General features: G+C 47.9%; 1 protein-coding gene across 8 annotated transcripts in view; it reads right to left on the bottom strand.

Annotated features, from left to right (window-relative positions):
• Nucleotides 1-11,974: 11,974 nt before the first annotated feature.
• The window catches only part of RGS8 (regulator of G protein signaling 8), a 46,762-nt gene continuing 33,422 nt past the window's right edge, over nt 11,975-25,314 (bottom strand). For 6 of the 8 annotated variants that reach the window (XM_073900148.1, XM_073900150.1, XM_073900153.1 and 3 more), the window contains 2 exons: nt 18,420-18,586; nt 11,975-17,027 (listed from right to left, as the gene is read on the bottom strand). In XM_073900148.1, the coding sequence (XP_073756249.1) occupies nt 16,845-17,027; nt 18,420-18,586 (350 nt within the window). In that variant the 3' untranslated portion in view covers nt 11,975-16,844. The remainder of the gene's footprint in view (nt 17,028-18,419; nt 18,587-25,314) is intronic. The other 2 variants (XR_012380563.1, XM_073900149.1) reach the window with 2 other exon arrangements.

The following is a 25,314-nucleotide window of genomic DNA, read 5'->3' as shown; positions in this document are numbered from 1 at the left end:
GGCAAAGAGAAATATTAATATATCATTTGTGAACTTAGAAAAGAGGCTTCAGAGGCCACAAGTGAAAGATTATATAACCATTGACATCTCTAAAAAAAATCTAGCTGTACCTTCATGGGTTCAGTGCTGTGGATAAAAATAATCTGGAGGCAGAGAAAGGATATAAGAAAATGTTTTATAACTAAAATATGAAGACGCTCTTGGGACTCCATCCAACTGTTAAGGACACAAAGCTGTCTCAAATGCTGGTACCACTATTTACAAAGTTAGCTGTTGGCAAACTGTTTGATTTGCATTTTCCTAATGACTGATGGTGTCAACCAGTTTTTTTTAATTTGGTTTATTGGCCATTAATATACATCCTTTCGTGAAGTGTCTATGTGAGTCTTTGACCAATTTTTAAAATTGTTACTTGTTTGATTTGCATTGGGTTGTAGCAGTTCTTTACATATTCTGGCTACAAGTTTATTGTCTAATATATGTATTGTAAATATCTTCTCCCAGCCTGGCTTCCCTGTTTATTTTAACAATGTCGTTTGATGAACAGAAGTTTTAAATTTTTATATAATCTCATTTATCATTTTCCCCTTTTATGCTTAGTGTTTTTTTGTGTCCTAAGAAGGCTTTCCCTGTCTTCAAGCCAGAAAACTATTCTCTTGTTTTCTTCTAGAAGCCTTATGCTTTTTGAACTGGCCTCTGAGAAACCCTATAAAGGCCTGGAGGAGAAATGGTGAGGCCTAGCCAACTTGACCCAGACTTTCTACCTCCTTTGCTTCCTCCTTCCTATGTCTCCACCTCAATCAAAGCAGCCTTCCCTCTTCATTTTATGTACTGTTTTTTTTTTAAAGATTTTATTTATTCATTTGAGAGAGAGAGAGAGAGAGCACAAGTGGGGAGGAGGTAGGGGCAGAGAGAGAGAGAGAGAGAGAGAGAGAGAGAGAGAGAGAGGCAGACCCCCCAGCTGAACACAGAGCCCGATCTCAATCCCAGGGCCCTGGGATCATGACCCGAGCAGAAGGAAGACACTTAACCGACTGAGCCATCCAGGCGCCCCTATACTGGGGTTTTAATTGAAACGTCATTTAACTGAAAGGTTTCCACTTTGTCTTTCTTTCTTTCTTTTTTTCTTTCTGGCCACTCCACTGGACTGTAAATTCCCTGAATACAGGAACTATGCAATCTTTTACTCTCTGTTATGTCCTCAGCTATGCACAGGGCCTGGGCACCTTGTGAACACTTAATACAAATTTTTAATTGAAATAAACCTAACCAAATTTGAAATGGGAAGAGAGGCTTTATTCAGTTTAGCCAAATCTTACATAATATGTACTCCTGGCCTTCAAATCTGGGCCAGGTTCCTATGAGGGGAGAAAGGCTCCCAGTGGGAATGAGATCAGAGGCCTCTGCCTGCAGCAAGCTCCATAGGAAGCAGTAAGAAAAGCATTGCCTTACACTTATGTAACCTTTTACTATTTATAAAACACCTTCATATACCTTACCTCCCAAAAAAAAAGCTCCTAAATGTAGAAAAAAAAGGCAAATACCCTGGAGTTTCAAATATTTGGGAGGGTTCAGTGAGTGAGGAGGCTGGTCGTGTTTTCAGGCTGGACAGATTCTGAGCCCTTGGAGTGATGAGGACCCCGAAAGGACCCTTTTTCAAGTGGCCCCCCTTTCCCCAAAATTCCCACTGATGCTCAAGATCTCACCAAGGTTTACCCCTTCAGAGGAAGGCCTTCATCCCAGTCAAATGCCAGTCACCCTCCAGTTTCCACATGGTGAGGCAGGATGGGTGGTGTGAGAAGGTCAGTAATGGCAATGGGGGGACATATTTCCAGTGGAGACACTAGGGACCTCCAGGGTCTCCCTTCTAGGTCTCATAACTGCGCTCTGGTCACAATCCACAGCCACCACCCCCGTCTCTAGACAGGCAGGTGTGACCTAAAATACAGGATGCCCTCACTTCCTGTCTGTGGCAGCCACCTCCACCCCAGCGCCTGGTTTCCGCCCCCACATTTTCACTATTGATCTTGGGGTAACCCCATCTGACCTAAGAAACTGTCCCAAGTCTGTTTCACACCTAGAAAATGAATAGTTGGAGACATTCCGATGGTTAGATACTATGAAGATTTTTTCTTAAGTATATAAGAAGCTCAGCACCATGCCTAACACATCATGAGTGTTCATTATATCTTTTGAAAATAAGCACAGAGTTCACCCCGGGCTTCCGGTCTGTCTCACAGACCTAGATCTAATCATGCTGCTGGGTTGGATTAAGTCACTTTTTTGAGGGAAGAGGAGGTAACTTTCAGGTCAAGCCTGATGATTTTTGAAAAATCCATGGGTTGTGAAATCACTCGCACCCCCAAACCATCTGCCCAACTTCCGTCACCATTAGGGTTTTCCAGGATTGCTTTCCTGTGACTTCTTTTCCTTTCCAGGCCTGCTGTGGTTGTCTCCTTCCCTTGATTCTATCTGACACAAGAGCTGAGGAAAGGGGTCAGTATGTGTGATTGCCACATCTTCTCCAGGTATTCGGTTCCCACAGATAGGAGGCTTGGGATGCAGGGACAGAAATCAGGGGACTGCTTCCAAACCCATCACAGATGTCACCCAGCTCTTTCACCAACCTTAACAGCACTGAAACTCAAGATGACACTTTCTTGTCAAATCTGAATTAGGCATTTTCACTCTAACTGGAGTTGAGTCTATCAATCCCCCGGAGGAAAGCTGGAGCTCTGGAGAGATTTCAGATTCAGCAAACAGTTTTTGGATGCCTGCTGTGTGTCAGGTGGCCTTGTATTTGTGTGTGTGTGTGTGTGTGTGTGTGTGTGTGTCTAATTTCTATTCCCAGTTGCATAGTACAGATGAGGAAATAGGGCTCAGTGAGGCTGAGGGACTTGCCCACCTATAGCCAGCAAGGGGAAAGGTCAGGTTTCTAACCGAAGTTTACAGCCCCAGGTCCAAGTCCACTGTTCTTTCCATTAGACTACAGATGCCGCTCCAGGTGCAAAGCCAGGCCACCTCCCCCAGCATCCTCCTAGAATATTACATACCACATTGGGCTCTCACCTCTCTGAACACCAGCAGCATGGCCACGTGTTCATTTTACCTGCAGAAGCTGCCCAGGCTCGGGAGTTGTGTCTTGTTCTTTCCATCCACTGATATAACGCAGGGCATGTAGGAAAGCAAGCGTTTCCTGGGAGAACTTAAACAGTCTCAAAGCCTTCTTATACATACTGTCCCCATCCGTCTGTCCCACAGGATAGGTGAGCTTCCTTTGCTCTAGTTAGGGAGAGGAGAGTAGTGGGAGGGAGGAAGGAAGAGAAGGAAATTAATGAGTGACATAGGATCCGTCCCTAAAGGACCAAAGCACTAAGGATCCTGATTTATGGGGAGCAAGATCAGGTCCATGGTTGGCTGGGAAAATTGATATATTAACTCGATTTCTTGAGTAACTACTGGATGCCAGACAGTGCATTAGTAGGTTGTTATGAACATTGCCTCATTTAATGAAATCCTGTAATGTCTGCAATCGTGTTTTTAATGGACTTTGGTGCACAAAACTGAACTAATCTCTAGAATACTTTATTCATTCATACTATCCTTATTGGTCCATGCTTGGGTCTTAATTATTTTTTTTCAATCATTTATTTTAGTGATCTGATAAACACCCTTGAATCTACATCTGACCCAAGAATAAGAACAATAATGGTAATTTACCTCTATTCATGTGTTCCTTCCCTACATTGTCACAAATTAAAATAATGTACCAGCCCTCTCCTGTAGTTAATTTTCATAAGAGGCTATTAAGACTGGCTTCAACTGTCCTGTCCATAATCTCTTGAAATAACAAAATAAATAATTTTATCTAGGTGATTAAGAAAAATCCTTCCCTACCTCCCCTTACAACAGGCCAACCCCATCCGCAATCATTTCCTTGTTCTTTTTTAGTTTTATTGTATATATATGGAAACCTTAAAATATATTGTTTATTTTGATTATATTTAAATTTTAATAAAAGGACTTGCTTTTTTAGCTTAACATTATTTTGCCAAGATTCATCCGTACTGTTGCTACCGTATCACCGGAGGTCATCCATTTTCACAGCTCTATGAATTCCGTTGTGTGAATGGGCCACAATTTATCTACTCTTCTTTTGAGAGCCTTTCGTGTGGTGTCCAGTCTTTTGCTATTGTTACTAAGTGCTACTGTTGCTACTTAGCACCACTAAGAACAGTCTTGGACACTTCTTTTGGTGTCCATCTATAAAAATATTTCTGAGGTTTATATATCTAGGAATGGAAAGAGCTGGGCCCATTTTACAGATATGGAAACTAAGGCTCAGAGAGGTTAAGGAAACTGTTCAAGATCACACAACAAGTAAATAACCAGATCCAGGATTTGAATCCATAACTGCCATGAAGAACTGGGGGAGAGGGGATGTAGGGGGCAATTGGAATAACAAGGAACCTTACATTTTATCATCTTATCTTGAGACTAGAACTTATAATTACTGGATGTTTTCAGTACTTTGCATATCTGTCCTCATGGCTTTGGCCTGTGCTGGGCTTGGGAAGCTCCAGAGATTGGAAGAACCTCCAGCCAGTCCTGGTTCTAGATGAAGTCACTTGCCCTTTAATCCCCAGAGCTGGCTGCTTAGTTACTGAAGTGGCAAAGCCTTCTGGGTTTCAGAAGCAGCCCGTTCCCAGGGTACCTCCTCCCTCTTACTACATAAGGTGCTCCCAGACTCTGCCCCTGCCCAGTGCCATCCTCCCCCAGGGTCACACCACCCCGCCAGAGCCTCCCCTGTCCTTCCTGATGGGCAGCCTCAATCCTCCGACGCCCTGGCCCCGCCTGCCCCCTCCACCCCAGGCATACACACTACAGAGTGAGGCCACCCACAGAGCTATTTAATCATCCTGAGTGCAAGGCCACACCACAGGCAGAGGCGACAGGAAGGGAAAACAGGACCTGCATCTGTGCTCTGATGTCAGTGATGGGGCAGATGGGCATTCAAATAAAAATGAGAATTACCAGGCAAATACGCCCTTGGCAGAGCAGCTGTTCATTGGCCTCAGGCTTACAGGATTCCCAGATCTGTGTATATTTAAGTAATGGCAGGGCCTATAAAACCCCTCCCCAGAGGGCCCCCAGGTGCAGATCCTGTTCCTCTGGACAGAGGCCTCACTCTATCCCAAGGCCACAGACCTGCCCTCACCCACGCCTTCACCTTCTAATGGAATTTGCAATGCGTTTTAAGGGAGATTGGAATTGGAAAAACTAATATCGAAGCCCTATAAGTAGAGGGTCAGGAATATCTATGCACAGGAAGGACAGCCCCGTGTTACCTTGGATCATCGGGGGGCATCCAGGCGTTCACTGTGCATCAGATAAGAGCCCTAGAAGACAGCAGAGACTGCCTTCCAAGAAGGTTCAGACTTGACTCTTGCCCTTGCTTATACTCTGGGTTAAAAGAGGAAGAAGATGAATGACAGATGAAAAGTTAAATAAATGGCTTAGCACTCCCATAGAAGAAGTGACCTAGAGAGGTCTTTTCTTCCGGAAGGCAAAGCCCAGACCCAGGAAGTGATGGAAGGCCACGGCCAAGAGCTCGGGGCTCATTGGACGCATTCGGTCTGCAATCCCACACCACCATTCACTTGGAGACATGGCAATAACCCCTGAGGCCCACATGTACCTTTCTGTAACATGGGACAATAATGCCTATTCCCTCGGGCTGTGGTGAGGATTGAACAATAGGATGTTTGTAAGTTCCAGTTATAAAGTAAGTCAGTCCCAGAGATGTCCGGTGCAGCAGGGTGACTATAATTAACAATACTGTACTCTGTGTCTGAAAGTTGCTAAGAGGGTAGATCTTAAAAGTTCTCATCACAAGAAGAGAAACTTGTCACTATGTGAGGTGATGCATGTTAACTAGACCTCCTGCGGTGACCATTTTGCAATATATACGAATAGCAAATCATGAGGGTGTACACCTGCACCTAATAAAATGTTAGATGTCAATAATAGCTCAATTAAAAAAAAAACAAAAGCAAAAACAGGGATAGCCTTGCCTCGTGATGATGAGGGGGGGAAAAGAAAGTGTTTGTAGAACATGGGCTTATAGTATGCACTTCACAAATAGCAGTGATGCTTCCATCAAGAACTGCGGGCCCCCGTCAAGTTCTCTGCTCCAACTCGACGATTGTCAGACGTGTTCTATTTCCTCACCTTGTCTGTTTCTTTCCTCCCTTTCTTGATTGGTTGTAGATGTGTATATATAGCATTTTTTCCTACAGCTTTAAAGAGTATCTCCCTGCTCCCCTATCCCTGCCAAGCCCCCCTCCACCAACTCCCCCCAACCACCACTCCCCCAAAGGTGGGGCCTGGGAGGGTAAGCTGGACTGGTCCCTGTGGAAGGGCAAGGGCAGTAGGCCGAAGCCCCCGAATCTCTCCACAGCAGCCCAGCCTGACGGGCCTCCGCCTGGCCTGCAACTCGCCCGTCTGGCTCCGGGACAGATGCTTCCCCGGAGACAGGGAAGTGGAAGCAGGGGCAGGTGCTACCAAGACAAAAAACAAGCCTGGCAGGCCAGCTGCCAGGGTGTGGAGGGGGCCCTGTGTGTGGGACCTGAGGTGGGGCAGGGTGGGACACGGGACAAGCACCCGGGCCGCGGCACCCCGCTCACAGCTCACCTCCCAAAGCTAATGGCCCAGGCAGGCCGTGCTGAACGCATCCTTTATTCTAGAGGCCAGGCTCCCTCGCTCCTCAAAAGAGGGCTTAACCCAGGCTGGTGAGCAGGTGGCCAACAGCTGCTCCCTCGACAGAGCAAGACTGTCTCCGTGGCTACAAAGCAGGCCCAGATGCCACCCCTCTGCGTGAGAATGTTTCCTCCTGGCTGAGACAAGTCCCTCAGCAGAGCTGCCTGAAAAGGGCCATTTGCCAGGGGGAGGGGCTGAGTCCCTCAGCTCCCCTGGCTGCCCACAGGCACTACCTCCCCTCTTCTCTTGCAAGACCCCCTTTCTCCTAGCAACTGCCAGCCCTGAGTCAGGAAAGCGAACCACTATATTCTCCTGGGTAATTGCTGTCTATTCATCTCCCCAGGACTCAACTCCCTTTCTCCCCTCCATGCAGGGAGAGGAAGTTTGCCCTACTCAGCACTCTACTGTCTGGGGGATTCTGTGATTTGAATGTGATTATGATGCAGAAGGTCCTAGAAGCTCCTTTCCTAGCTCCTCACCTCTTCCTTGCCATTTCTCGGGAGCCGCTGCCAAACTAGGTCCTGCAGAGTTGTGGATTTAAATCATCCTCATTATTGGTTACCACTGACCTGAGAAAGCACCTACTGGAAAACCCTGACCATTTCATTCTTAAAGCGTGGGATTAAGATAACTTCCCTTAACATCCCGGCAAACATAACACACTGCCATTCTGTATTCGAGGCGGGCTCCATTTGACCTACTCCAGAGCCACTTAGTACTCTGCACCTTGAGTGAGAATGACCACCATCAGTTATGTTTCCCATGTTTCTCCAAAGGCTACAAGTCAAAAGTCTAATTCTGGCTCCAGCATAAACTAGGTCAGGGCATACCAAAAGTGCCGAGCAGTTGATCTGGTTTTGCAAGACACAGGATTTTGTTTTTAGACTCTGCCAATTCAAAGTTCAGTTAATTTGTTTGCATTTTGTGTGTCTCATTGGAAAGCCTGAATGACAAGTGAGAGTGAAACCTGTTCTATTTAGGTCATAGGGCATGTAAGGAGGGGTCCCAATACCCTGGCTAGGGCAGAGCACCCTGCTGAATGAAAGGCACCTTGTTTTGGTTCTAGTGACAGAGGTCCTGTTTTTCAAATGAAGCTTACATTCGACCTACCGTGATACACTTGCCAACCGCCCCAGGACAGGCCCTGCAAACCAGAGTCTGGATCTCCGCTAGTTGTGGCCACTGTTTTGGGGACACCAACACAGACCAGCTCCTGCCCGGGTGCTTTGCCCAGCTCCTCCCCAATCGTCACAGCCGCCTTGCCTGGAAATATGGGAACTATTATCCCTCTTTTGCTAATAGGAAACCTGAGACTAGGAGAGGCCAGGCTCCTTCCCCAGGGTCACACACCCAGAATAAGTAACAGTTTCAGGATTCAGTCTCAGGCATCCGAACCCCCATGTTCTTTCCTGTCACGTGTTTAAGAGGAGAGCCCCTGCCCCTTTGGGTGCCTGCAAGACGGGTCTTAGTGCCTGAGGAGATGGGGCTATTTCTCCCTCCGCGGGAAGGGCATGCCTGGAGCCCGTAGCCCATGGATGTGCTCGCCCCCTGCAGCTGCGGGAGACAGAGACCACACTTGTCCGGGTTTGGGGGCGGGGCCGTGACTCAGCCTCCCTTGGAAGAACGTGCCGAGCGAGATGGCAGTGGACTGATCTCCGTCGTAATGGAGAGAGAATACGAGAGCGGGGCAGAAACAAAACAAACGAGCGCAACGGCTCCTGAACACCCAGCTCGGGAAGAGTTCGGGCAGATAATCGGCTAATCCAATTTCCAGCCGGCTTTGCAGTGCGTGTCAGCCACCATCATTTTCCACCAGGCCTTCAGCTTCTCCAGGAGCCTGGATTTTTGAGCGAGCAAAAGATAAAGAACTGATCCCCATTTCCACAGCCTCCCCTCACCTCGACCTCGGCCTGCGTTGGCATTGACATGCATCCTTCCCACTCCAGGGGCAGTGCAGCTCCAGCACCTCTTCCCCTCCCCTGCACCTATAAACTCCACCCCAGCCCTGCATTCCTTTCTAGTCCACAGCAAAGCAGGGGCTGGGGGCACCCGTTCTGGATTCGCAGAGCTGGGCTTCTAAATCCGATTCTGCCACCCACAGGTTGCATGCCCTTGCCTATGGTGCTTGAGCTCTCCTGCTTCAGTTTCTTCATCTATATAGGGGGATAATAACCCCAAAACGGTATCTACCTATTATGGGCTGAACTATGTCTCCCCCAGATTCGTATGTTGACACCCTAAGCCCCATATTTCAGAATGTGACTCAATTGGGAGATAGGCCTTCAGAGAGGTGGTTAAATTAAAATGAGGCTGTTGGGGTAAGCCCGAATCCAAACTGACAGGTGTTTTAACAAGAAGAAGAGAACAAGGGGGCATGGTCACAGGGGAAAGGCCATGTGAGGACACAGCAAGAAGGTGGCCTTCTACAAGCAAAGGAGAGAGGCCTCAGAAGAACTTAATCTTGCCTGCACCTTGCTCTTGGACTGCAGAGTGGGGACGGAATACACGTCTGTTGTTTAAGCTGCTGTATTTGTGATGGGAGGCCTAGCAAATCAATACCCTACCTCAAAGCGTTGTTGTGGGGTTTCGACTAGATGGAGCATCTAAATTGCTCTACAAAGTGCCTGGCTCCTAAGTGTCTTCTATTAGGACGGCCAGTTCTATTAGTATGGCCTCACTTTCTGTAGCACTCATTTGGTAAGCCTTGTGCCAAAGTTGTGAAGGGTTGAGTTCCTGGGAGATCTAAGTAAGTTCTCCGAGGGCCCTGGTGGTAGATTTCTGGCCTCCGTCTCCAGCCTACCCAAGTGCCTCATCTATAAGGGCTGTTCAAAAACATTTGTAGATATAATATTCTTGGATTTCAAGAAATATCTAGGGACTGGAGTAGGGAACAAAGCAGACCGTCTCCGGGACGTTGAGGGTTTAGCAGGGAAGGAGGAGACACTGATCATGTAACATCACTTGCTTTGAGTGGTGTCCTTTTGCTTCCACCAAGAAGCAAGTGAGCTCTGAATGGAGGTGCTCCTTTGAGTCTCCCAGTGAGCCCGGTGAGAGAGAGACAGCAGCTTGCACCTGCTCTGTGCCCACTATGTACATTGTCTGCACAACAGCCCCAACTGGTGGACTCTGTTCTTATTTTAGTTTTTCAGATGAGAAAACTGAGGCACAGCGAAATAACTTCCCTAGGCTCAGACCACGTGTGAGAGTTAACAGCCGGGATTCAAACTCGGGCAGGCCAGCATCAGAGCCCAAATGAGCAGGAAGCGCGTGCCGATGGAACCGCAAAGACAGTTCTCGCAGGCTTATGGTTTTCTGTTTCCGTGGCCGGGCACGCAGCCACTATGATATGGGGCAGGGACCTGGTCTCCCCTCTGTGTTCTAGAATCAGTCGTGGACAGGGGAGGCAGCACCCACTGACGGGTACCCGCACTTTCCTTCTAGCCTTCAGAATGGCTTTGTCCCATACCTCCTGGACAGGGGACAAAGACAGACCTCAACTAAGAAATGCAACCACAGGAAGGAGTTCTATCAATGACTTCTCTTCTGTTTTCCTCTGGACACTTTGTTGATGTAGACAATAGGACCAGAAGGGATTTTGCTTGTTTTTCCCACATTCACCACGTGTTAATGAGATGCTCAGCATAGTGTTAAGTGTTTTCCTCTGAAAGAGGCTTTGTTAAGGCCTCGGAGACAGATCTTGGATCCAAAGGGTTCCAGACCAAGCAAACACCGCAGGGAGGGAGTAGAAAACCAGTGAGGGGCATTCAAAACCTGCCCCACAGAGGAAAAGGTCAGGGGCTAGAGAGAATTTGTGAGGGTTTTTGGAGAGAGCTTTTAGCATAGGGTGAGTCCAGCCCCCCTCCCATGGGGCTAGGGGCCTGCCTCTCACCTCACCCCCAGGGAGAGCGGGTACTGTGGGTCCCTCGGAAAGGGAGGCTTGGGAACCTGACCCCAGCCTGGAAAATCAAAACCATGAGCTATGGGCTGGCTGGGGGCCCTGGCTGCAGAACACAGACAGAGCAGCTGCCGTTCTTGTAATTCTAGGGCGAGGAAGACCCAGATGCTTCCAATGGGTCAGCTGTGGAGCTCTGAGATGAAGAGACTGGCATGGGGTCATCTGAGGAGCTCTCCAAAAGGGACAAATAGATGACAGCAGTGAGAAGTTCAGGCATTTCCCAGGACAGGGCAAGCCACCAGCCAGCGTAGGAAGGCATTCAGCCTGTTTGGGGGGAGCTGGGGTAAGAGGGGAGGACTCCTCAGAGACAGTATCTCCAATGAACCCAGGAAGGACCCGGCAGAGTTCTCCCAGGCCCAGAGAGCCTGAGGCCTATCCCAGAAGGCATGCATGTCAGGTAGGACCCCCTTGCTCCCTTCCCTCTCCTCCTTCTCCGCTCTTCTCCGTCCTGGAGGGGACAGAAACCCAAGTGGCAATAGGGGTGGGGGGCGTAGAAGGGGGAGTCTGGAAAGAGAGGAACCAGTCACCCACCCTCCCCAACAACAGTGTCCTGTCTGCACCAGCCTGGGCTGCTGCCACTCATATCCCCAGTCCACCAAACTGGAATTTGGAAGCCGTCATTTGCGTTACAGAAGGCTTTTTCACTCAACCCAAAGCATTCACCTTTGAAGAAACATGAGCTTTCCTTTAAAGATAGACCTTCTCTGGTGCATTTTAATTATTTGGATTATTAAGATTTTATATATCTCTATCTTATCCCCATACCTGACAAATGAGCTTTGATGAGCAGACACTACACCTTATTCTCCTTCAGCCCTCTCCACGGGACCCGATCACCAGAGACACTCAAAGATTTGATGACTAAAGCACACTTTTCAGGGACACGCTGACTGTAAAAAGTGAAGTGCAGTCATAAGCAGGATCAACCCACTCCATTTTCAGATTGCTCCAGCTGAACAAATATATAAACCATCCCTCAGCCTTTTCTCCCCCTGCATTTCAAGCAGTAGGTGGTACTAATAAAAACACCACCTCATATTTCTATAGCACTTTACAGTTCCAAAGCCACCCTCATTGCCCAAAGTCACTCTCCACCCCCGCACAACCCCAAACCCTTGCCACCCCAATTGCACCCACGTGGCTGCCTTTCCCGATGGCCCGCCCTGTGCCAGTCCTTGCCTGGTAAGGCCACGTGCCCCCCTGGGGGGAGGCCATGTGTTATGTGAAGCGTCTCCTCATAAAGAGTCAGCTGGCCAGAAATGTGGGCAGAGAGCGAAGGGCAGCGTGTTCAGGTTCTGTTTATTATGTTCTCACAGCCTTGTTTATAGTAAAGGTGAACGACATTATTCCACTTTGCACAGTAATGAAACAACTCACTGAGGACTCCACCAGCCAAGCGGTTTATATGGCAGATGAGCTGCTACGAATCTCCTGTGCACGCCGCGTGACTCAGTTCTGCTGCTGTGGCTGGGGGGCACGCCAAGCCCGGCCACCTTCTCCCGCACGTGGCAGAGGGAAGGCCGCAGAAGGGTCCAAAGGGAGGAACAACCAAACAAGGGCACAGTTTATGGAGAGGGCCTGGACCCCACACCCGGCAAGGCCAGTGGTGCCCTCTTGCAGTCTCCCATATTGGTCCCCAGCACCCTGTGGGGTCCTGAGAGGCCACGGGGACAGGAAGACATTTCTGCTCTTGGCTTCTTCCTCCACGATCTTATGCCAAGTGGCACAGGTTCTCAAAGGCAGGAGTGACTTTGCCACCTCTCTTGCTTCTAACCCAGAGAGACACATATTTAAAGAGGGCTGACACTCGGCCGACTGCAGGACAGTGTCAGATGGAAAATGAAATTCCTCTGCTTTGCTTGGAAGTAGGCACAGGCAGGGTCCGGAGAGTTCCGGGCGCTCATGTCAATGGGAGCCATCTGGCCTCTGAACGTGCCGCCTTTCACCTGTCCCTTCTGCTTGGTGGAAAAGCAGACGCCACGTCAGCTGCTTGTCTTTCCCGCACTGTTCCTTCCTCTTCTGTCTTCCCCACTCCTACCGTCCCCCAGCTCTCAACACAATGGGTTCAGGTCTTTCCCTCACAGTCCAGGGCCCGGGCTACGGGGACACCTCGGCCCTGCTGAGGAAAAGCACCCAGGCCCTCCCTGCACCCAGAGGCTGGGCCTGCAGCCTGGGCAGAACACCATTTCCCAGCTTTGGTTTGTTCAGAGCAGCAAGTTCTGGGGGGAGCACCAGAGAAGGAAATCAACTAGGAACCTTCCAGCTGCCCATCCAGCCTGAGACCAAAGAGCGAATCACGAGGGCTTAGAGCAGGAACTGAAACCCCACTGTGGCCTTGGGAAAGAGAGCCCCGAAGAGCATGATATTCCCAGGATGGGACACACCCTTCACCCACCACCTGAGTTCCAACCACCCTGTCGCAAGGCCTTGGACACAGAGGCACAACCTAATGCAAATGGCCAAACATCGAGTGCACGAACACACACAAACAAGGGAGAAGCCCAGGAGGTGAGCTTGGAGGAAGCACTATGAATGAGACTCGGATGCGTGGTAAAGCCTCTCTGAATCAAATACCCTCCAGAGCTGCCCACCATCGGCCTACCCGCTGCCTCATGCCCCGTGCAGCTGGGGCAGAAACATTATCTCAAAGGGGCACCCAGAGTCCGACTCGGGGCTGGCAGGTTCCTGGTTATTGTGCCGGTTTGCCTCTGGGTGTGCTCCAGCCCTCTAGGCCCTGCCGCTGGGTAAGCTCAGCCATACTCCTCCTCACTCCCCAGGCCGGTGCTTCCTAACCTCATCCGCATGGGGAATCACCAGGGGTGCGTTAAAAATGACTGCTGTCTTGGGTCCCAGCCCCAAGCTGCTCTGGGGTAGGACCTGGACATTTAGGTCTGAAAACTCCCCAGGTGATTCCAAGGAGAAGCCAATGCTGGGAGCCACTGTCTCAGACCATCTTCTTTCAAAGCCTACTACTCCATGGGAACGTATTAAAAATGCAGTTTTCTGGGTGCCCCCCAGGTCTTTTGGATCAGCATCTCTGGGTGTGCCACCTGGGAATTAGCACTTGTAACAGGCTCTCCCGGTAAGCCCTGGGCACGCTCAGAGGATGCTGGGCATGCTCACCCCACGGGCGCCCTGGGGCTATGAATGGTTGTCATTGATTAGGTTCTATTTGGTTTGCCGAAGGCAATAGGTAATCTCACACCAGCCTAACAACAGGTTGACACTCAAGTAGGGCCAAAAGGCCACTTGCAGGGTGAAGAGCAGCAATCCTAAGAATCGCAGCTCTGCCTGGCCCACTGCCCTGGCTTCCCTGGGTCTTCAAAGGGCCCAGGCCCAGAGCAAGCCTCGAGCCTGGAAGGCAGTCCACAGCACGAGCCCGGCCTGAGGACCAAAGGAAGACCTTACATGGAAGAAGTGGCACCTGCAGATGCCCACCTAGTAAGGCGGACGAGGGCCCATAGAAGAGGAACTAGGAGAGAGCGTAGGACTAGGAGACATGGAAGGTCAGGGATGAGGTATGCTTTGATATTGCTCTAGGTGTTGTAAACATTTCTCTTTGTTTCATCACAGACCAAAATCTGGCTTGGCATGACCTAAGTGCCTGAAAATAGGCATCAGAGCAGAGAGCTCTGGGCCTTTTGTGGGAAGCAGGACAGAAAGGGTGTGAGGACAGCTCCACCCCATGGGAAGACCATCTCTGTGGGGTACTGGCCTCATGCTCACAATGGTCACATACACACGCACACATGCAGACACTCCACGGGAGTACCATAAATATAGCTATCACATTCCTCTACACACAGACACACGCCCACATACCCTCCCATAGCGGCAAAATTCACGATACCCAAGCTTGGTCCTTCACACCTCCCCATCGTGGAAGAAAGTCACCCAGCGCCATGACACCACCATTTGCAGCCTTCATTCCACAAACGGTTGGCAAGAACTCCAGGCCTCAGGTGAGGCCACTGCCCAACACTCTTGTGCAGACTTCTCCTGGGGATAGTGGAAGTGGTAAAAAGGCCCCTCTTAAGCATTTCATTTTTCCGTAACTCTGTGCTGTTCCAATTTACATGCACTTCATATTCGACAGTAGAGTTGGCAGCAGATGCACATTTCATATGTAAACAATGTTTAAAATACCCTGTTCAAGAATTTGATCATTAAATTAATTCTGGCAGCTTTAGCTAAGAATGGTTTTTTACCAGTGGGGGCAGGGGAATACTACCTGATCCAACTAGGAACACCCTTTTGAGGCTTCAGAGTTCTTGAACATGAGATTTCACAGGATGCTTCAGTGTGAGGGCTAGGAGGCATGTGTTTTCTCTCTCCTTGACGGTTCAGACAGACTCACCAACCTCCGCTTACAGACATAATGTGTTTTGGCAGGGCAATGAACCCTAACACCAGTGGGACTCAAGAGCCTCCTTGACCTTGTCTAGCTGCAGCCAAAGAAGGGAGAGATTCACAAAGTTACTGGACAGGAATGCAAACGCTGGAATCCCGTGTATCTGAAGAGGCCCATCACCCCATAAGGGGAGAATGCAGCCCAGTTCTCGATCGCCTAAACTCCAGAGCTTGTGCCTAATCATAGCTCTTTCATTTAGTCAAGCTGAAAGTTTTGGAGATCTGCAGTGAATCCAAATCCACTGGCTGTGAATTATCCCAGTAGTACCTCCACCACATTCTCTATGATTTGGTCCACCTGGAGACCAGCCTCTTCCAGACTCCTCTTCCACTTTCTGGTCTCTCTGCTGACGATTCACATCCCAGGTACTGCAAACTTGTGCCAAAGTCCACTTTTTCTCAGGCAGCTAGAGTGTTTTATGCTCATCCTCCAAGGAAGAGTTTCCTGACACAGTTCCAAAAGCAGCCTCAGGGTACCATGAAAGCATTTTCGGAAGATTCTCCACAGCCAGATGTTCACAGTGATCTTAGCCTCACCTCCTGTTCCATGTTCAATCCCAAAAGGTCAGAGATCAAGAAGGAAGTTGCTGAATAGCCAAGGTGGCCCTCATGAGAGAGACCTTTCTAAGAAAGCATGCTCCCAGGAAGCAAGCTGAAGAGTTACAGCCTAAGTTCCCATTCTCCCCCATCATAATTACATGACCTGCATGGAAGGGGGGACAGGGAGAGACAAGGAAAGTATTAGGCACCATGAGAGCTGTCCATGCTAGGGGAATTCATTCACCTCCCTTTGTCAAGCTGTCTGTCATTCTAAGAGATCAGTGATGTGTGATGCCACAGGGAGGTGAGGGCAGAGAATACAGTAAGCAACAGAAAGGATATATGGTGCCCCATTGCACAAAAGTCTACTGGTGCTATGTTCCCTGGTCATTTGACTTCTGGAATACTTCTTGGTAGAATCGAGGAAGATTTGCAAGCTGTATCTTTCTTAAAAGCAGCTCCACATCAGAAGTCATGAAAGACATCTCCCAAGACCCTTCCTGGAATTGCGAGGGTAAAAAAAGTCTTGTGAATTTCCTAGGCTAAGACGGGCAGTGATCACAGTTTTTCATACTGGTCCAGTGGAAATGGAAGAAATAGCCGACCTCATGGAGTTTGCCCCTTCTCCCAGGGCCACCTGTTAATGACAGTGCTAGAAACCTGGGATTCCCCCAGAGACCTCTCTCCTACATTGTGAGGTCCCAGCACGCAGGACTGGCCATTACACTGTGACAGCAAATCACAAATATAAGCCAGAGTCTTCTAGCTCTTCCTCACAGGGGTATAGTCCAAGTTAGAGTCAGGAATCTTAACTGAGGAGGGTATGGAAGTGGTGGAAATTGCATTTGCATTATTTACACATTAGCCCAGCTAGCAAATCTGCCTTCTCAGTGGAGATGACCCAAGGCATTATGGAGGGCAAGTCGCTGACCCAGAAGAAGGGTAACAGCAGCAAGGTGCTACCACTAACTGAAACACAAACATGGGTAAATGGAATAGAGTCCAAGCTCTGGTGACTGGATCTTACTTTGGAATGGCCTTTCATCCACTTCTCACTCCCAGGCTCCCAACCTAAACACCATTGCTTTTTGAACACCTATGACATTTCACGTTAGAATATGGTCTTGGCAGCAAAAGGGAGGGGAAAAGCCAGTGATCTCCAAGAGTCCCCATCTGAGGTCTAACTGAGCCTCCTCTGGCTTTGGGACAGCAAATCTAAGTACATTTTGGACCTCAGGAACCTGGGATAAGAGTCTTTCTCCATGAGGCTGTGTACTTTTCCCTGGGCTTGGTCAAAGCAAGTCAGGGATGGCTCCTGCATGTTCTTCCTCGTGGCTTCTCGGGTCTGGAAGTCTATGTTTACCTGGAGACAAACAGAGAGCATGGTCACAGGCCCTCAAGGGCCAAGGTGCCTGGCAACTGCTCTAGCTATGTAATAATTATTAATGACAGTATCTTATATATGTCAGCTTATTCATGCTTTTCACACTGTTTTCCTGGAGGTCATCCCTTTTGATCCCAGAAAGAATCCTGTGAGGTCTGAAGACCAGATATACCTCATCCCAATTTACAGATAAGGACACTAAAGAAAGGAGATACTGGAAAGCTGGTCTAAAGTAGTATGGAAAGTTAGTAACAGAGTCAAGGCAAAACCCTAATCACTTAACTCCTAAGCCAGGGGTCTTCACCATATCAGGCAAAGGGTGAGACTGAAGGTAAGTATTAATGTGGATTCCGTAAAGAAAGCTTGCCCTACCTACTAGGGAAACAAATGTCCCCAGAAGAGAGACCATGGTTATAATGGACATCTCTGTTCCAAGCATTATAAGGAGCCTACAGTGTCCTGGCCACTGACCAAAGATCTCCTACAACCCAAGTCAAAGGATAATTGAAGAGTTCTAGGTATATCATGCACTTAAATTTGCTCATAGAGAGCAAATATTTTTCTTCTATAAAACCATCCCAAGTAAAATTCTACTTTATAACTCAGCATAGCAATTCATTTTATTATTGTAATGATACTAAGTTATAATAAGATAATATAAATGACTGTAATGACTCATTAAGAAGCAGTGACAGGGGGCGCCTGGGTGGCTCAGTCATTAAGCGTCTGCCTTCCGCTCAGGTCATGATCCCAGGGTCCTGGGATCGAGCCCCATGTTGGGCTTCCTGGTCAGCAGGAAGCCTGCTTCTCCCTCTCTCACTCCCCCTGCTTGTGTTCCCCCTTTCGCTGTGTCTCTCTCTGTCAAATAAATAAATAAAATCAAGCAGTGACAGATGTTGAATAGGTACTTTATCCCTAATACTCAAGAGTAGTCTTGAAAGGTAGGGGATATTATACACTTCTACACTGGGGAAAATGTGATTCAGAGAGACTAGCTGACTTGGCCAAGATCACACAGCTAGTAACAAGATTCCAAAGTGGATGCTCATCCCATTAAGCCATGCTGCCTTCCACTAGGAAAACTAACATGGATTCAATGGCATCTACCCTTGCAGAATCTCTATAGGAACACAGGTCCTGCAGGCGCATTTTTGACAGCTAAAACACTCCTAATTGAGCTCTTTTTTAGAAGCCCTGGGTTCTGCACCTTAAAAGTGATCCTTTTTTTTTTTCATTAAGAGCCATCAGAGAGGTAAGGCTCGTTCAGAAGACAGTACCCATCAAGACTGGCTCGAACCCCCACAAGGAGAGTGATGTGAGCCAGGAGCCATGGATAGAGGTCTTACAAGACTCTCGCCACTGCCAACACACCTCCCTTGGAGCCTGCACATCCACAAACTCCTCAAAGATCCTATGGGCCTTGGAGACCAGCTTTGCAGTTGACCTGGTCTTCTTGAACTCCTCACACGCCAGCCAGAATTCCAGGTTCTCCTCGCTGAACTCCGTCTTCAAGAAGGCGCGGAATGCAGCCACCCCATCTGTGGATGTGGTGGGTGGGGGGAGGAAGAGAGAGAGGAAGAGGCTTAAGCTCATGAACTATAGAAGCAAGAGAGAAAGGCAGCAACAGTGTGAGACCAGCCCGGACTATCCAACCCCCAGTGCCCCACATCCGCTTGAAGACTCTCTCCCAAACACACAAGTACCCTCAGAGGCAAGCTCTGCTCCTACTCAAGGACTGTAGCAATGTGAGGGAGAAATGTTGAGGAAGCCATAATAATAATGATTATGAGAAGCCCTGGTCACTCTTCATAGCCTTCAGTGGTCACTACCTGTCCCCTAATGCAGAGTCCGCTGTCCCCTGAGTCCACTGGTGAACCTGTGTTTCTAATTAGGCCAAAGTAATATTTGTAATGCATTTCCTACCCTAATCCAAGTTAACCACCCTGAAATAACAGTCTGTTACAAGACAAACTACAGGAGGGTGTGAATGCCTCAGGGCAAATCCTTCACTACTACCAGAAGAACATCTGAAAGTAAACACTGAAATTCAGTCACTAAAGCCATTCTATTACCTTCACAGGGTTCCCAGCCTCTTCTAAAAAACTTTCAAGGCGCTGTGTTTTAATGGTTTAGCCTGTGGATACTTTATTTTAAAAGATCTTGCTTATCAAATTACACGGTTTAATTAAGATTAATTACAATTTTTCTCCCGAATGATTTAATTATGAACACACCTTTTCATTTTTTTTAAATCCATGTCATGCATATTGCCAGAGTTTCCAATCAGAATAAGATGAGCAGAGTTACCATGTAGATTTGGAAAACAACATCCACTGATAGCCTATACATTCAGTTAATGTTTTTATATTAAGATAAATTTTATAAATTATCTTAACCCTCAAAACACTCTCCTCCACTCAAATTAGAGCTATATCTTTCTACAAACTGTCCTCAGGGAATGGGCAGACACAACCTAGAATGAAGTGACTGCATTGGTTAAAAATGACTCTGGTCAGAATGTTTTCTTTCTTTTCTAAAACTTGTTAAAAGGACAATTATGTCAACAGTTCTTAGTTCTGAGAGAGGGGATCACCTGAGTATTTGAGGCCCACCAGTGTGCACCAGGACAACGTGCCGCCCAGGATCATCCCATGGATCAGTGGTGCCCTGCTATTGACATATTTAAATGTTTGTCTTTACTTTTGTGAGAGATTTTCATTTCTAATTAAAAAGTCATTGGGTATCTTTGTCTTTCAAAATAGATGTTGTAATGCCCTACACTGGAACTGTTGTCGTTAAAAAACCAAGACTTTTAGTTGCCAGAGCCAGGAACTTGAGAGAAAAGGGTTTTGATGGAATTCCCAAAGTTAAACTTTAAATCGAAAAGAAATCTAAGTTTGGAGGCCTGAGTTTAAAGTGTTTAACAAAAGTAGGGTAGCCATGAAAACTAGCCCCCAAGCCAGTACGTTTTTGAGAGTCAAGGGAGGCATGCCTGTTAATTACACAGAGACAATGGGCATAAACCACGGCCACCATAGACAAAAACCAGGACATATGATCACCGTAAGACAAGACATATGGTCCTCTAAGATAAGGAGTATGGAGAAAGCAGAACATGATGTAAGGCTGTTTCCCGTCAGGCAGGATGGAAATAAAATTGCTCGTGTGCCAGGGAAGGAAGAGGAGAGTAGTGTTTAAACTCATATGAGAGTTTGGCTCAGGGCCCCACGCACCCTCATTCCTACATTGGGTTTAAAACCCTGAGAGGAGGGAGTAGAAACCAAAGATAAAATGTGAATCAAAGAGAGCAGTAAGCACTAAGATGACAAAGATTAGACAGAGAAATGGCCAGAGAATCATTCATTCAATTTAATGATTTTTTTAAAACTACCAATGTACAAAATACGTCAGGTCATAAAATCCACCCATAAAATCTCTTGTGGATGCTCTTTTTTGCCACACCTTGTCTCCTCCAAGTTCTTTTAGAGGTAACCCAGAGGTTTCCCCGGGCTCTGAGGAACTCAGATCTGAGAGCTAGCCTGCCTGCCAGGAGATTGCCATTGCTTGCAGAAAGGGCCCCTGTAGCAGAGGCCACAGGCAGAGGTTGGTTGGAATACCATTTGGAGCTGTGGAAGCCTCCAAAGAGACTCAGTGCCCATGAGATCCAAGGTGCAGCTGGTCCAGCAAGGTGGTCTCTGAGCAGTGACCGGTCCACACATGACAAGAGCCATGGATGCTATTGGTGGATGCAGGGAGGACATGAGGACCACGGGCCAAAAGCCTTCTCCTGTGGGCAGGGAGTGGGAAGGAAAGGGCAGGGGGAGAACCCTAAAACACTGTGCATTTATCTAAAAGAGTAAATGCAAAGTGGCTTGGAAGAGTCACTTGGAAGGGCCTCTTGTTTTTAAACTGGAAGAGACCAAATCCTTTGAATGGCAAAGCTGAAGTTTGTTGTTTGTGTTAGATTTTGTGTTGTTTTCCATCGAGAAAAAATTGAATCCAGTTACAGATAAAGAAAATTACCTTTCTGCCTCTCTTGATGGCATTGGTGGAGATAACCCGCTAGGGAAACTCTCCGACCTCATGCGAGACAAGAGACAGACATTATCTCCCTTCACTGAAGTCTCAGCTTTGTTGGGCCTTTGTGTGGATTGAAAGAGAGAGAACACCTGCAAGGTGCTCTCAGGATTGTTGCTGTACTTCTCCCAATCTTATAGGGACAGAAGCTGATGCTTGGAGATCAGGCTTGGCCGAGTTCACACAGGTAATACTGATAGCATTAAAAATACAAAGTATACTAACTCCCAATCCAACATAGCAATAATGCCTCCTCCATTCATTCATTCGCTCATTCACACACCCATTAAGGGACCCAGGCATTCTTCGAGATGTGCTAAAAACAGGCACAACCAAGCCCTCAGAATTTGCAGTGAAAGGGCCGTTTGAGCCAAGAAAACATAATTTGGTAGTTATGATATACGTGATAAGTGGGATGGCAGGGTAAGCACAGGTTGCTGTGAAAGCACCCAGCAGGGATGCCGAGCCAGACCTAAGGCCCTAAGAAGGACGGAGAAGCTTCTAAGCTGAGATGTGAAGTAGAGGAGCAGGAAGCTAAGTGAAAGAAGGGAAGGGAGGATGGAGAAGCGAATTGTAGGAAGACAGAGCCACACCAGCGAAGGCCAATAATTAAGAATGTTTGAGTAATTAGGAATAGCTCAGGAAGACTAGTGTTCAATAATAATCACGTAAACAATTATTGAGCCTACTTATAAGATACATCAAGAGTTCTGTGAAAGAGCCAGAGAGACAGAAGGATAACACAGCACTGCAAAAACCCAGGGAAGCGAAGGTTTTGAGGAGGGGGGAGTGGCCATGTGGCCAGTGCTACCCAGAGATCAAGCTAGCCACGGTCCAAGAGGTGGTTGTTGGATTCGGTGACGAGATTCAGCGACCATGGGCAGTTGCAGCTCTAGTGGTGTGATGGGGGCCCTGGGCACTGGGGTGAACATGGGGGTGAAAGAGAGGAGAGGAAACAGAAATAGTTCATTTAGATGTTTCTTGCAAGAAGGGGAAGAGAGAGATCAGACAGCATAACTGGAAGGAAATCAGAGGTCAGGAAAGAAGGGTTTGGGGTTTTCTGGTTTTGTTGTTGTGTGTTTTGTTTTTTGTTTTGTTTTGTTTTGTTTTGTTTTTGGTAAGATGGTCTTGAGTATGTTTGAATGCTGATCTAATCAGAAAAGACTGCTTGACTAGAAGGAGTTGAAATTAAAGGACAGAAAGAGTTTAACTGATAGAATGTTACAGAAATAAGCCTGAGAAGAGAATTATGATGGAGAGGAAGAGAAAGGGCTGCATGTGGATACAGAGAAGTTTCTAGTTTGGGTGCAGGAAAATGAAGGAATTTCTGTCTGATTTTAGCTGGAGAAGGTGGTGGGACCTAGGGATGGCAGGGTTTTATTTTTACGTATTTATTTAGGATTTGGGGCAGAAAATTTTATTTATTTACTACATGCCATATTTTTTGCTGGGGATTTTGCAAACACCAGCTCAATTTATTTTCACAACAATGCTGATACATAGATAGTAGCACTCTGGTTTTCCAAATGAAGACATTAAGACTTACTTACAGAAGTCGAAGAAGTGTCCCAGTTCCACAGCTGGCAAGGGGAACCAAGTTTTGCTACCAGGTCCATATGACTCTAACGCAAGATCTTCTTAGATGTATTTGCAGGCAGAAGGAAAAGACCAAGGGAAGAGAAAGATTAAAGGATCAAAAGAATATATCTGGTGAAGGCAAATCCTAGAGAAGGAGGGGGACCAAGAAAGAGTAGGAGAACTTGTCTCCCTTAAAGTCAAAAGTAGAGAAAAAGAAAGTGGGGTGAGTGAGGATAGAAAGACCTGACCAGGGAAGCGGCATCTTTGAGATGGATAAGGCTGAATAGCTTTGATCTTCATTAATTTGGGGTGAAGTCCCCGTGAAGGTGGTCTGCCTCCACGTGCTAGGCTGTGAGGACATGGCATGAGTAAATCAGATGAAGTCACCACCTCACAGAACTCGAAAGCTAGTCCAGTATCACAGACGTTGAGCAATAATTTAAAATAATTAGTTGAATATTATAAGTCCAGTGTGTGATACAGGGGCTTGGGAAGGGTTTGGAATAGGTACTTCGGAAAAAGAAGCAGGAATAGGGTAAGAAACAGGCCAAGACCTGTGAGGTCCGAGGTGCCAGCTCCTGAACAAGTTTTACGAGGCACCAGGAAGGGAGCAAGCACTTTTAACTCTGAGGATGCGCCCATCATTCAAAGAAAGGACCGTCAGTTCCAGGTTGGCAGATGACGCTTGAACCCGGAGAACAGCAAGGATATTTAGGATCTAAACGTTGGAACATAGGAAAAGGAGAGAAGGACAAACATGAGGTTAAAAAAAAAAAAAAGGTTGACGTTAGAGAAGGAATTTTGAAAACGGACCACTGCAGGCCCTGAATGTGCACTTACTTTGGGCCAGGTACCACCTTAGATGCTCTGTGAGCCACCAGCACTTGCTCCATATGGCAAAGTTAGAGCATAGGTCCTGAACTACTGCCATTTCGTAGAGCGACAAAGGAAGCTTAGAGAAGTGAGACCACTTGCCCGAGGTCACAGGGTTAATAAGCGGCATGGATGCCAAACTACAAAGCCAGTGTTCTTACGTGAGCCAGTGGTCCAGTCCCTGGCTCGGCATGATGGCGGGGCCTACAGGACGCCTACACCAGCAATGGCTGGAGGGGCAGGGAGGGGAGTGCCATCTCAGCCCAAGACGGGGGCGCCAGGAGTAACTCCACAGATGGTAATGTTTCCAGGAATGATGGCAACAGATGAGGTGGGGAGAAATCGAAAGTCACTGTGGAAGGCAGAGGAGTATCTTGGAGCAGCAGAACAACCTGGAGACAAGGATGGACACGGGCAACAGAATTCAACTGAATGACACTGGAAGCAATTGAGACTGACTCAGGCAGGGATGGGGGTTTGAAATAAAATGTGTGGCAAACTCATACCCAGCTCATGATCGCCTGTTGGCTTCACTGAGGCAGCCTATGGAGCCCTGCCGGTCCACCTGGGACAGAAGCACCACTGTCCCAGTTGGGAGCATCCGTTCTGATCAGAGTCAGGCCCATAATTAGCTCTGTGACCTTGGATAACACATTCAACTTCCCTGGGTCTCAGCATCCTCAACTGTGAAGTGAGAGGGATGGATCCGATTAACTCTCCCTGCGTAAGATCGTGCTCTGTTCTGCACTCCTTTTGCAACTCAGGCCTGCGTCAGACACAGCTCTCAGCCAACTGTTTCCCACCTTCCCCCCAGCAACATCGTCACCACCACACACTGAGGACCTACCCTGGGCCCAGTTCTGTGTTGTCCTATCTACGTATATCAACTCATTCAATCCTCACACCCACCCAATTGTCAAGGCAGAGGTCCTGGAGTCAGACAGCCTGGGTCTGAATCTGTGCGACCTCAGAAAAGGGTCCTAACGTCTTGAAGCCTGCCTCATCTCATCTGTAAAATGGGAATAATACTGGGACTTGCAGCCCCAGATAGTTATGAGGACGAAATGAGGTGATCCAGCAGTCAATACATGTTAGCTCTTATGGAAGCTCGTTTCACAAAGAGGGAAAGTGAAACTTGGAGAGTTTAAGTTCAACATGTGGGGTCACTCAGCCAGAAGGAGGTGGACAGTGGATTTGCACCCACATCCGTGTGACTCCAGAGCCCACTCTGCCCGTGTCTCCTCTCACGATCGGAGAGCCTCATGTTAGCTCTCCCTCCAGAGGAGGGATGGACAAAAACCCCAGATCAAGCAATCACACTGAAAGTACTAGGGCAAACGAGATGTCTAGCTCACAGAGCTGGAGATTCTCCTGCAGGAGGACACCTGCCATCACCTTATCTGTGGTGACAACCGAGGCCATTAGGTGCTACCGATAACCTGGAATCTGTCTAAACTCTCTTCTCTCCCGCAGCACGGCCACCTCCCTGAGGCACAGGGCCATCCGACAGAGCAGACTGGCACACTCCCCAGTGGTAGCCTGGGGACACTGTAACAAAGTGTGGCTAAGTGACCTTGTAAAGACGTCAAGCTCTTTCAGGTGGCCTCAACCCAAGATGCGATCACCTGAATTTCCAGAGCTGGCTTCAGAGAGTGTGGGAGGGGGACCAAAGCAAAATATGGCACTTAAAATTTGTCAGGGATTTCAAAAGAAGAGCTTGAGGAGAGATGGGAAGTTG

Source organism: Callorhinus ursinus, unplaced genomic scaffold, assembly GCF_003265705.2.
Source record: "Callorhinus ursinus isolate GAN/ISIS: 27379988/994484 unplaced genomic scaffold, GSC_fseal_2.0 scaffold13, whole genome shotgun sequence".
Taxonomy (NCBI): domain Eukaryota; kingdom Metazoa; phylum Chordata; class Mammalia; order Carnivora; family Otariidae; genus Callorhinus; species Callorhinus ursinus.
The sequence above is the reverse complement of the archived record's forward strand: the minus strand, read 5'-3'. Positions and strand labels throughout refer to the sequence as shown.